The sequence below is a fragment of the Drosophila serrata genome, unplaced genomic scaffold (assembly GCF_035046125.1).
Source record: "Drosophila serrata isolate PLE 108 unplaced genomic scaffold, ASM3504612v1 contig_382, whole genome shotgun sequence".
NCBI classification, from domain to species: Eukaryota; Metazoa; Arthropoda; class Insecta; order Diptera; family Drosophilidae; genus Drosophila; species Drosophila serrata.
The window spans coordinates 5,989,758-6,002,896 of NW_028257280.1; the positions used below are offsets into that span (position 1 = coordinate 5,989,758).

The 13,139-nt window shown below is 41.7% G+C and overlaps 1 protein-coding gene across 1 annotated transcript in view; it reads right to left on the reverse strand.

Moving 5' to 3' along the window:
• The window catches only part of sima (HIF-1 transcription factor component sima), a 69,131-nt gene that overhangs the window by 3,774 nt on the left and 52,218 nt on the right, over positions 1–13,139 (reverse strand). The window contains 4 exon segments of the mRNA XM_086840706.1: positions 5,774–6,453; positions 7,757–8,531; positions 8,605–8,736; positions 8,738–9,096. Of these exon segments, the coding sequence (XP_086696832.1) occupies positions 5,774–6,453; positions 7,757–8,531; positions 8,605–8,736; positions 8,738–9,096 (1,946 nt within the window).

The following is a 13,139-nucleotide window of genomic DNA, read 5'->3' on the forward strand; positions in this document are numbered from 1 at the left end:
CGTGGAATTTAGTTTCGTCACAGCGTTCGTGTGTGACGCAAATTCGTCATTTATTTACAGACGAACCGAAGCGAAAGATTTAAATTTGGGAACCCCCTGAAAAGTGAAACGAAAATCTCAAGATGAGGGCGAAAGTTATCCTGGTGTATATGTGTGTGCTCGGCATACTTAAGTGCTTGAACAGAACACAAGAGGACAGGACAAAACAGGACAATAAGGAATCTGCTGGAACCAGATCCACAAAAGTTTAGCTGCCAAAGGAGAAGAAGACGGCAGGCAACTTGATTAGCTGGCAGCAGCATCATTTATTCCAATCAAAAGATTTTAATAAATTGCCAGTCAGTTCGGAGGCAAATACAATGGCGAATGGAGATTAATCAATTCCCAGGCTGGCCTGTCAATACAAATATGCTCGAGGGCCCAAAATGTATGCACATAAATCGAGAAGGAAAAGTTGTAAACACGAGCTGGGAGATGGCTTTCCTCGTTCTCTTACTCAAATATCCACCAAAAGAAAACACACATACAGGATTTTCCCGCTCCTAAAGTCTTGGATAAAGTTGATATCTTATCTGGTTGATTCGACGGGGGTTTTCATTCGACTTTATTTATGGTTTTATTTTGGATTTACTAAAATATTTATTAAAAGTTTATTAAAATACTTTATATAATCCACAGATATCATATCATATCATATGCCATATCGTATCGTACGTACTACATTCGCATGTATATGTATAAGTTGCTTGACATCTTGTATATAATATATATATATATTTTTATTTATTTATGTATATAGGTGTATATATGTATAATATTGCATACTTTGCGGCGTTTACACACTAGTTTGCCTTACATTTTCGCATCGATACGATTCTATTCGATACGTTTCGAGTCTAATTCAAGGCTAGTTTCATCGCTCTACGCATTCAAATTACGCTAACATCTTGTGGGTTGGGGGCTTGGAGGTATTCTCGGTGTTGTGTTGTGTTGTGTAGTGTGTGTGGAGTGTGTCTGATACTGGGTTCTAGTTGGGTAGCATAAGAGGCTTAGGCTGCCGACAAGCTCACAAATAATTGCTGCAAATTAACCAAACGGAGAAAGGTTCAGGGATTGGTTGGCAGGCCAAATAAAAGTAATGCTCCATGAAAGTGACTCCACAACGCCTTTTGCCTTTGCCTTTTGACAAATGGCGCCCCAAGGCAGGGTCCTGTTCAAAGGTTACACTTGTAGACACAACTGTGACCTGTTGATTCCTGGCAATCATAATATAATTTTGCATAATGCCAGCACAATTAATCAGGGCGACAGAGTAAGTCACAGAGAGCTCGGAATGAACTTCAAATTGACTGAAGAGGAAAGTCGGCTGAGGGGATGACTCTCAGGATCAAGTAACATTAATCAAAATCAGCCGGTCGCCAAATCAATTGCAACGGAGCACAAAGTGCCTGTCACCTTTTTGCCTTGACTTCTCCTTTGAGTTATGAAGATGAGTTGGCCAAAATCGGGAGCCACCGTAAACGGATATGTCGTGTGTCATATTTGCTAGCTGGGAAAAATTACAGCTAATAAAGTTGCACAATAAATCTGTAGCTGAATGCTGCTTGACTTAATTTCTCACAAAATTTTCACTATATTTACTTTACTTTTCGTTTTTCGTTTTACTTTACTGAAGCTTTCTCCGAGGTATTGGTTAGTATCTCTCTTTGCTGACGCACATAAGTAGGCTATAAAAATTACACAACATTTAGTTTAGTTTTACTTTAGTTTAATTTACTTGCTCTAGACTGACGTTAGCCTTTTAATTTAGGCCTTAGCTTTGTATTCGCTTTAGATTTAGATTTAGCTCTAGCTTTAGTTTTAGTTAATTTATTGCTATAAATGCGAGATACACACACAACAAGAATTTTGGAGGTAGTAAAAAACGCTCGTTATCAAAGGGATTTCGCACACAACATTCACTAGGGTGTATTGAACTATCAAAAGTCGGAATAGGCATATGTTTTTTTTCTTTTGTTTTAAGGATAGAGGTATATGTATGTATGTATATTTTAGTTAATGTTATATGTATACACGAGGTAATGTAAGTATGTAGGCGGCGCAAGGACACAAGGACCCAGCGACCTACACGATCGTACTTATGCATGTACTGAGGTATATGTGGTATATTTGTGAAATTGTATGTACTTTCTGTTCGATTCTCGTTCTCGGCTTTTTTGATATAATCCGTTCCCGATTTTGCACTCCGTCGCGATAAAGCTACCCATTATCATTCCCTCCGCATTCTCACTCTCTCTCTATGTCATACGTAACACGCGAAAAACTTCAACTAAATGTGATGATTGGGATTCGTGTGATACAAAGTCTAATACCAAGTCGTTATCGTTATCGATATCGTTATTGTTACTGTTTATCTGTCTATCGTTAGTCGATTTTGAATTTGACTTGCCCGTGGGGAGGGGGAGATTGCATTAATACTATTATCGATATCGTATATATAGCTAAATATTAGGCCAATTACTCACTAAACTATAGTTTAAGTTTAGTTTAAGCCACATCGATTAATTTTTTTTTGAGAGTTGTCATCTGGTGTTTTTCCATATCCTCCTGCTTTCATTTACTATTTACATCCCTGCTTAGATGCTATGTGTATATAATTTTTTTCAGAGTTTTCGGCTCGCAGTCTTTTCGGGCTATATTTATTTAATTATTCAAGTATTCTCAAGTCCCCCTCCGTGGATCTGGAGCTCTGACTAAATGATTATCGAGAGGAATATCTATATATGTATGTATATATGCTAAGTCTGTCTAGTTAGTGACTAGGATTACTAACTCGAGGATTGCTTGTCATTTTGCTAACAGTATAATTTTCTAAAATGGATTGAGTTTTATGTTTTATTTTTTGCTTTTCTTTTGGCCTTCGTTTCTGAGGTTGAGGTTCCTTTATAGTTTGATGTCTGATCCGGAGGTAGTATCGGTTTCAGTTTTTATCTTTCGATTACGCCACACACGAGGTAGATGCGGTTTCCCAAAACTGATTCTGCTATGAATTGTTCTATGGGACCAAAGAAGCTTTCTCCTAAACACAAAATAAAAGTAGGGAAAGTAGGAAAAACTCAAGAAAACTCTGAATAACAGTAAGCAGGAAAAGAAAGTAACAAAGTAAATAAAGTAAAGTAGGCAGCAAATATTTGGCCACGTACACACATACACATGTGTGTCGCCCGAGAATAATGCAAATTGGGGTTCCCAAAAGAAGCTGCAGCCCAATTACGGCGATTCATTAATGCAGAAAAGGACTTTTTCGGACGGAGGACTGCGGGGACACCGGAAAAGTGCCAGCCGTGACGCAAAGTTTTTCTCTGTGGCCCAGAGTGGGAAGCTCGTGTAGGCCATAAAAACCGGCGGAGCACAAAACCCGGGGACTCTCAACTCTCGAGTATATATAAGAGACACGTGCCGCAAACACAACAAAAGAGAGAGAGAGAGCCCCGCTCTTTCAACCAAGTGAAAGTCAAAGTGAGAGTGAAAGTGAAAGTGGAAATGGAAATGGAAGTCGTAGACCCGAGAGCAAAGAGCGTCAGCTGTGCGCAGCGGAAAGGAAATAAAACTGGCAAAGGGATAGGACCCTGGGTGGAATTTTAACATTTACCCCAAGCCAAAATCGTTGGAGGTGCAAAATCAATACTCAAGCTAGAATGCGGCACGCGCTGCCTCCGGGTCTTATCGGAATGTCAAACCAGGAGGAAGGAGCAGGAGTAGGAGCAGGAATGGGCACAGGAAGCAGGAACTGGAGCAGCAGCTCTGGCAGCCCACTCTATAAACCTAGGCTAAGCTAGTGTCAATAGTGGGAGGTTTTTTGGGGCATTTTAAATTCCCCTTTTGAGGCTTAAGTTGCGTGTAAATTTGTTTGCCAGCTGGATATTTATGATTTCGGATCCCCTTTTCGGAGCCCATCGATGATGTGCGTCAGACACGCCATGCCGTCAGAACGAAGGGCGAAAGTTAATTAAGCTGCCAGGCTTCAGTCACAAAACTCCCGCACAACCGCCCACACCTTGTATGTAGGTCAGTGCACAATGAAAAAATCAATAATATCAAATATTAAAGACACAAATTATACAAGGATACAAAGATCAAAACAAAAACACAGTAATAATAATCTTTTTTTTTTCGGATTTTTTTCTCTTTCTTTCTCATTCTTTGTTTCGTCTTCGGTAAGTGTATGTACTTATCCGTCGTTAGAGCTAATTAAAAAAACAAAAACAAAAGGAACTATAAACTAAATTAAAAACGACAAACTAATAAGAATCGAAAGCTGCCAGGTTAAAGCTTCAGTGGGGACCCGAGGTTTTTGTTCTATATACGCACTATGTATCTATGTAACTATATCTAGGTTTTACTCTCTATGTGTATAGATATATATATATAATATATAAGTGTGCGATAGAGAACGCTCACCGCACGAGGATTGTTCTTTAATTGCTAATAGTTTCTCTATGTGTAATGTGTATGTGTTTTTTTGTTTTATAGTTTTGACTCTTTACTAGAAATTAGTGTGCTTTGTTTTTTGTTTGTCTAGCTTAAAGTGTTGATTTTCTTCTTATAGGGATTTCTTTCTCATTTTTTGTACCTTCAGCGCTCGAATTTCGGTTATCAATTTTGCTACACTTTCGTTCACAAATTGGTACAATTTACAGGGTTTTCTTTATGGAACATAAAGGCCAAAACTGAACTCGAAACAAACGCATCCTTACTGTCTTTGAATATTATTATTATTAAAATCCACATATCGATATTTATATATCCTTGCTGCAGTCAAAGCTTACACATCTAACAAATTGCTCGAAAAAGTTAACAGAAATCAAGAAAGTTAAACCTGATGTGTGCCTGATGGGGGGAGAACTCATTCAATCGATCAATCAACAAAAGCAAATGTTATCACAGTAAAAAAAACTTAAAGTTGCCATATTTTGAATTTTTTCTTTATATAGTTTACAATTTTATTGCAATCGTTCTCTGATTCTCGCGTTCCTAAACTATGTCCGCGCGGACCCGCTGTGATGCTCTCCGCGTTAGAACTAACTCGCTTTTAATCCTACCGATCCTGGTTTTATGTACAACAGAATTATTTTGCTCAACAGAACAGAAGATTTAACAACATGCTGCTTAGGCTTACGGCTATGGCTTAGGGTCAAACTTAAAAAGAAATCAACAAATTGCGCCAAGCTACAAACTTAAGATTACGCTCGTCGATCGCGAAACGATTCGGATCGGTACGGCACTATTTTAAATAGTCTACGAAATTTGTAATTTTAAAGTCCATCTCTTAAACGTCTAGACTAGAAGCTATCCGCTATATAAACTATAACTAACGACTATCGCGAGACTACGTCCTAGGCATTAGGGACTACAGAAAAACGGACTAAAACTAGGCCCGCCGCCGCCTTCCTCTCGCAGCGGGAGGAGGTTGCTTTGTTGGTTACACTTTACAGCTTATATATGTATATATCTATATAGTTTTGATGTTCAGTTATATAAAATCGATCCATTTACAAAAGACAAATTGTAGAAATGGGCTTGTCCATGCATTCTTTCGCTTAACCTAACAATCCTTGGTTGGGTTTGGGTTAATCATAGCCGGCTGTGGGGGTGCTTCCATTAGCTAATTGAGAGGCGGGTGGTGAAGGTCGTCTCTAGCCAGAGTCAGAGTCTAGACCTTGGCCAGCTGCTTCTTGGGCCGCATGGGCACAATGCAGTAGCCGGCACTTACATCGCGTCCGCTGACCAGCAGGTTCTTCAGCACCGAATTGGATTGCTGCTGTTGCTGCTGCTGCTGTTGTTGCTGCTGCTTCTGCTGCTTGCTCTCCGCCGCCTGTTGCTGCCAGCGTTCGCTTCCCGCTCGCTTGGTGGCCTGATTCTGTTGCACCTGATCCTTGCCAATGAGCTGCTGCAGCAGCTGCGGTGACTGCACATCCAGGCAGATGGTTCCGCTCTTCAGGCGCTTTGATTCCACTGGATTACCAGCACCTCCTGTCGCACTGTTCAGGTGTCGCTTGTTTCCATGCTGCTGCTGCTGCTGCTGGGGCAGCATAAGCTTTCCCACACGTTGCTGCTGCTGCTGTTGCGTCGTTGCTGGTTTGCTTTCCACCAGACGGATGGTGGCCTTGGTGGTCACTGGCGCAATGCTGGCTCCATTCAGGATCTTTAGAGCTGGTTGCTGCAGTTGCTCCTGCTGCTGCTGCTGTTGCATTAATCCCTTGTTATTCTGAATCGTAATCAATGGCACTGCATTCAGTATAATGTTCTGTTGCTGCTGCTGTTGTTGTAACTGCTGCTGTTGCTGCAGCAACTGAATTGTGGTAACCTTGCAGGGAGCAGGCGAAGCCGTAGGACTCACTGGAGCCTCTGCCACGTGCATCTGCAGCAGGTCCCAGCAATCCAAATTTGTAGCTAAAACAGAAAAACAAACCACGAAAAGTTAGTGAGGTGAAAAACATTCCAAAAATCATGTTGAAATATGCAAGCTAATCCTCAGAATTTATCGAATCAAAAATGTGGCTAAAATTAATTCCTTTTGCCCATGACATTGGTGCTAATTTAAAACAATAACACAAACATTTCTTTTCGCACATAAATAAATAAATTCTATATAGCCACGGGCATTTGTATCTATATCCTTAGTATCTGTATCTATACGACGAGTATATCTAACCGCCGGTGGCTGGTGTGTGCGACATAAATCAGCGGGGGATTTGGCCGAAGGTGGAAAACTATTGGAAAATTCAAAAGAGACCTTAGGCCTAGGCATCTGTCAATGAAAGCGGACGGGACGACCCCTCTAAATACTGACTGTCATATATCCTGGCACTTTGCAGTCAATACAATTGACAGGGCCAGCGGCCGATTTCTGTCATTGCGCCAGTGCCAGGCATCAATCACAACATCACGGGGAACGTGCGGTGACATGTGTCAAAGGTAAGAGAGCAATGTGTGAAAATTACGCAAAAAAAAAAAGTGGAGGGGAAAAGCGTTGTGGAAAACTTGAACCCACATCAATTAGCTCTCCCGCTGTTCCCCGGTTCCAAGAACCAAGTGACATCTTCCGCGACACGCAACCGAAAATTCAGAAAGTCTCTTTATTCTGCTTTTTTCCCCTCTATTTTTACATGTAGGCGTTGGAGTGGCAGCGTGTGCGTGTGCGTTGGCAGCATATCATAAAAAATAAAGCAAGTTTCCTCCGCGGCTATGGATATTTTTAGTACAGCGCTCTGTCCATAAAATTAGGCCTCTACGAAAATGCAGGAGAGGGTATATATATATTGTATGGAATATATTTTCAAAAGCATAATTAGCGTCTAGGAGGGAGGAAGGGCCGAGGGAATAAGTCCCCTAGAGGCGGTCTTAAATCAATCTATTCTTGCTGTTTTTTTTCCTCTTTTAATCTTATAAAATTTAAGAGTCGTAAAATTTCCACGAATAATTAGTGTGAAATGTCAGTCAATGGAGGTGTTTTTCTGTTTTTATCACTGAAATGTTTCCACAACTCTTTAAATAAAAACAAAAACTATTTTTAATTACTAAAATTTTCCAAATGTTAAGCATCTAATTTATGATGATCTCATTTAAACTTTTGCTTTAGTAATTTAATTATTAGCTTTTCTATTTGTATTTAAATGTTTTCATGTTCTTCCCTGTTTATCAATGCATATTTCAACATCCTTTTCTATCCTTTTTTCTTTCCTTTAATACTTACAGTCCTTGCTGTAGTCATTCTCAAATGCTTCCTCCATGGAATGACACAAACTGGTCGCCATTGGCACCTCATATTTCTCCTTTTTGCATTCAATGCTGAGGCTCAGTAACTGCTGCTGCTGCTGCTGTTGTTGTTGCTGCTGCTGCTGACGCTGCTGCTGCTGCTGATCCTCCTGCAATTGCAACTCCTGCTGCAACTGCTGGAAACTGCGGAAATCATTGTTTCCCTGCTGCTGCTGCTGCAGCCGCTCATTGCACTCCTCCGCCACGGTCACACCACTGCCTCCAAGAATCGAAAGGGTTCCATTTCCGGATCCACATAGCAAAGCTGCCAGTTCGCTTGAATCGGTGGAGAAGACTCCCGCCTGCTGCTGGTGTTGCTGTTGCTGCTGCTGTTGTTGCACTGGCGATGGCGATAACGAAGACACCGTCGATGCAGGCGATGAGCATAGAGAATTGGAGAAATGCTGCTGCTGTTGATGGACCGCCGACTGCTGCTGTTGCTGCTGCTGGTAGCCACTGTTGTTGGCGTACTGCTGCTGTTGCTGCTGTTGCAGCTGCTGCAACTGCTGCTGCATGGCATCAATCTCCTTGGGCACCATGGTCTGCAGATCCTCCGGTGGACACCACATGAGATCCGTCTCTGTGAGCAGGGGCATATCATCACCCATGGGGATATAGGGAGCACGCATGCCGAAGTCCACAAAGGAGAAATCATCCTCCTGGGTCAACGAGGTGGGGCTGCACAACGATGGCAGACTGCTGTCCTCGGGGCTCTGCAATGGTAAGAGATAAAAATGGATTAGTTCTCGGATTCTTGGATTAATTTGTGAAGAAATAAAGACACACCTTTGAAGTGATGCTGGGCGAGTGCAGGTGCTGGGAGCAGTTCGTGTCGTTCGATTCCTCGCGGTAGTTGAACAACGGATCAATGTTGCTGCTGCTGTTGCTGTTGTCGTGGTGCTGGGGGTGATGTTGCTGCTTGTTGCTGCTGCTGCTGGTTGTGTTGCTGCTGCTGCTGCTGCTGCTGTTGTTGCTGGCTGGGATTTAGGGACTGAGTAGCTGCTGCCGGATTGGGATTGGGTGTAAGCGGGCTGAGCGGACTGGTGGAATAACTGTTGCTGGGACTGCTGCTTGCAGCAGAGTTGCTGCTGCTGCTGTTGGGACTCTGGCAATGCTGGCTGGAGCAGGTGGTCGAGTCCAAGGAGTTGATATCGTCGGGCAGCAGGCAGGAGCCCATTAGACCCACCAGAATGTCGCTAAACGGTGTCATCTCGTCCAGCTGAATGCAGGCAGTGGAGTTCAGGTGATGGGACAGATCGTCGGGTTCCTCCTTAAACACTGAAAGTGAGAAGTCAGAAATGAAGATGCAGTTAGTGGCGGTTTCACATAGTTCGCAATGGGGTGCTAGATCTCAATTCTACTTTTCTGGTTCGCGTCCACTGTTAATTAACTGCTCCAAATGGAACCCTTGGCTGTTTGCTTGAGCTGCCGAATTTTCAATTATCGCTCGACAGAGTCCCCTCTAATTGACAGCTCTCAATTGAATCTAATTGAACGCAACGCGCTTCCCTCGTGAAATTAGTCGCTCCAATTGCGTCCGCAATGGAATCGAAGCAGAGCCATGATTTTTATGGCTATGGCCGGGTCGGGGACTCATTAATCAGCATTTTGGAAAATCGCCTATTGACGTACGCGGAATAAATGCAAGCGAAGCGAAGGCGAAAACAAACATTCTGGAAACCCAGGAACCCAAGGGGTTTGCTATTTAATATTTATGGACTGAAATAACTATCGGGGCGAGTCGGGTGCATCGGAGGAGGCCTATGGCAGTCACCCCAGATCAGGTGCAAGGCGGCTAATCAGTTTTGGGGTCTTGAACCCGGGGGCGATCTTTCCAGCTTATTCCGCTTAGGATGCACGTCATCTGAGCCGATAGTCAGGCATTCCTACCTAAAGCTCTATCGCAACTATCGGGCTCATCTCATACCAACACAACCCAGGCCATTCCCGTCATGGGGTTCGCTATAATATACTATAAGGTATGCTAATAAAACTGGTCCCAACCGCCTCTGTGTGCCGACTATTAAGTTGCAAAATGGAAATGAAAAACTAACTAAAGCGCCAGAGACCCGACCGCAGGCCAAATAGAATTTCAAATGCAAGTCCAAGTTCGTGAATGTGAGTGCGAGTGCATTGTTTGCTTGAGCTCAAGCGCTTAGCTTACTTCTATCAAAAAGAGTCATATATAAACGGATAAATCCCAACTGCAGCAACTGCCACCGGCAGCCATATAAGCCATAAAGTTGAAATGGATTCTCTGAGGTCTGTTATCCAGCCTACACAAGTCTTAATTTGTGAATATTTTAGAGAGTGTCTAGTAATATAATAATAGGTCTCAATGATATACTCAATTAAGTATGAATCAGTTTAATGTGATTCATATAGTTCCTTTATCCTAAATATTCTCCTAGGATATATTTTTAATAGCAAGGTCACACTAGCACATGTCATATGAACGCATGGTCACACTCTGACTTTCTAAATAGGAAAATTAGAACAAAATCTGTTTATATCATTTTTCCCACAGTGCAGTAACATATTCCAATTGCAATAAAGATGAGATTAGCGGTGTATAAGGGATTTGCACAGCTTGTAGCTGCCACAACTGCTCCTCTACCCCGACATCTGCTTTGCTCCTGTGGTCGTTGCATTCGACACAAACAAATTAATTAACAATGCACGCCCAAAGGTCTTACCAAGTCCTCTCTACCTTACACCCCTCTATCCAGACTTGTAATTATGGCACTCGAGTGCTACTCAACGAAGCTTTTTTTGTTTTGTTTTTGCGGAAAAAACAACAGAAATTATGGCGCATGATAATATAACACACTCAAACGTCTATTGGGGGTCTATCTATATCTAAGCCTATCGGAATCGAGTGCATTTTATGAGATGTTAGCAAAGTGTTTCCATATATTACAGCTCATCGAATGTGTTGTTTTTTTCGCCAAAGTGCAAGGCCGGGGGAATAGTGCATTTAGCGGCCAAACTGGCTAACTGGGCCTACACGCAAGGCTAATATAGTTGCACTACAACTTGACCAAATACCCAATGATTCAACTCACCCAGAAACCGGGTGTCAAGTCATTGAATCAACACTTAGGGCACACATGGCAATATATATTTTTAATTGTTTTATTTTGATCAAATTTAAATTGATTCATAGATCTAGCAGTAGATAGTTTTGTACTATGATATCTCAACAATATATATTCTTGATCAAATCATACAACATTTTCCTCTGTGCAATTTCTGAGGTCGCTTGTGAGCCGCTTGTGAAAGGCATCTCTATCTGCACTTGAGCCACATTTGGTGCACTTGAGGCTCGTGTGTGTATTCGAAAGTTTTATTTTTTTCGAGGGAACAGGTTGCCGCATTAGCACACACACCACACACACAGCACACAGTCACTGAAATTCATGCTCAACGCGTGACTATATCAAGGGATCTTGGGTCAGTTGGAAGAACAAACCAGGCGAAAACTGCTTCAATTTAAATAAATTTATGTCATCATCTGCAATTGAAGAGGACGATGGCAAACGCTTCATGCTCGTGATGTGACGTAGTTCCAAATCAAAATCGGAATATGTAAACAACCAAAAGACGACGCAGAACGGACACGGGCACTTAAGTACCCGGAGAAGATCAGAGAGACAAAACGGGGACAGAGCGTGTTGTTCTATATAGATTTATGTAAGACCCAAAAAAAAGTATATATATATATTGAAAATTTACACAGCGCCAAAGCCCAGACTCTGGTCCGGGACTTGGACTCATCATATCAGCGATGAACTTGAACTCGAGTGATTAGAAGAGAATTCATCCAAACAATCATTCATCCGTCTGTTTTTTATTATTATTTGTGCTACTGGTCGTGATGGGTGTGCTTATCACGCGTGCTAATCACGATAGTTGTGCGTTTCCATTCTATCAACTTTGATCCCAAAGCATAATTTGCCACTGACTATATATTCCTATTAAACTCGAAATATATCGGAGCCCAATTGATATTTATGGCCAAGAGTTTGTCCTGCTCTGTCGTTTTGTTATCATTACAAAAATATTAGCTTTTATAGATTGCGGTCGGATAACACAACAGCATAGGGTAATTACAGTGGTGCTGCCTTTGTTTTTGTTTGTTAAAGGGTTACTTCTGTTTGACCATCCCCATCCTCCAAAATAAAGTGATTATCTGTATCTGTGCTGTAACGCCTTGAGAACCCGAGTATCTGTATCTGACAGGCGGCAATCGAAGCTCGATCGAGTGTTACAACTGATTAGGCTAACGAATGGAATATTTGAAATGTTGGGAAAAATACCGCCAGAGGTGACAAGAATTACATAAAAATTCGGTCTACTCATCATACGCCCATAGACGTGGCGTTTGTTTCCCTGTTTATTTACGTTCCTTTCCACGCAACGAAAATAAATATAGACGCGGTGGTAAGAATAGGAAAGTATCTATAAAAAAAAACAGAAAAAGTATCTGGCGAGTCTGTAAATGTATCTGTGTCGGCAGGCAGCGCAAAATGTCAACAGAAAGAGGCCTTACTGAAAGCGAGAGCGATTAGGGGGCTGCAAGTCCCACTTGACAAGAGGGGGAGGAGCCTCTCGGGAAGGTGTCATGAGGCATTTCGAAAATACCCAAATTCCCATTCCCATTTCCATTCCCTGCCAGAAATTCAAAGTGGTCGGAGAGGGGTGCTGGAAGGGGGGAAGGGGAGGATGGGACACATGCGAGACAGCTCCGCTTGATCCATGGCCGGACCTTGGCACACGCGCCAAAAATTCCTCTCCTCCGGCACTTTTCACTCGTTTCGGTTCCCCTCCATTCACTTAGCATATTAATTGGCTCAAGTTAATATTCATATTTCTGCTTTTTTGTCACCAGGCACAGTGGCAGCCGGAGAACGGAAAAGTTCTCTTGCTTGTGAGGCAAAGAAAATAATAAAAAACATTTCAAATATCTATTCGAATAGAGAAAGAAAGACCAAAACAATCGATGACGATTTTCGAGAACATGTTTAATTAAATCATATGATTTTTCTAGGAAATTTATTTCTATGTGTTTAAGAAGGGAAAATAACAAATGCTATTCATAATCAAATGAGGGGAAAAATGCGAAAAAAAAATAGAAAACACATTAAATACAGTTCCTAGACTCATTTTAAATTTAAAGCAACACCTTCAACACCTCCAATCTAATCAATTAGGTGAAGACTATCATTTATTTGCTATACAGTTTTAATCAATTCCTAGTTAGCATAACTGCAAAATTAACAAATCAATCAAGTAATCAAGAAAAAAAAAACGATTATATA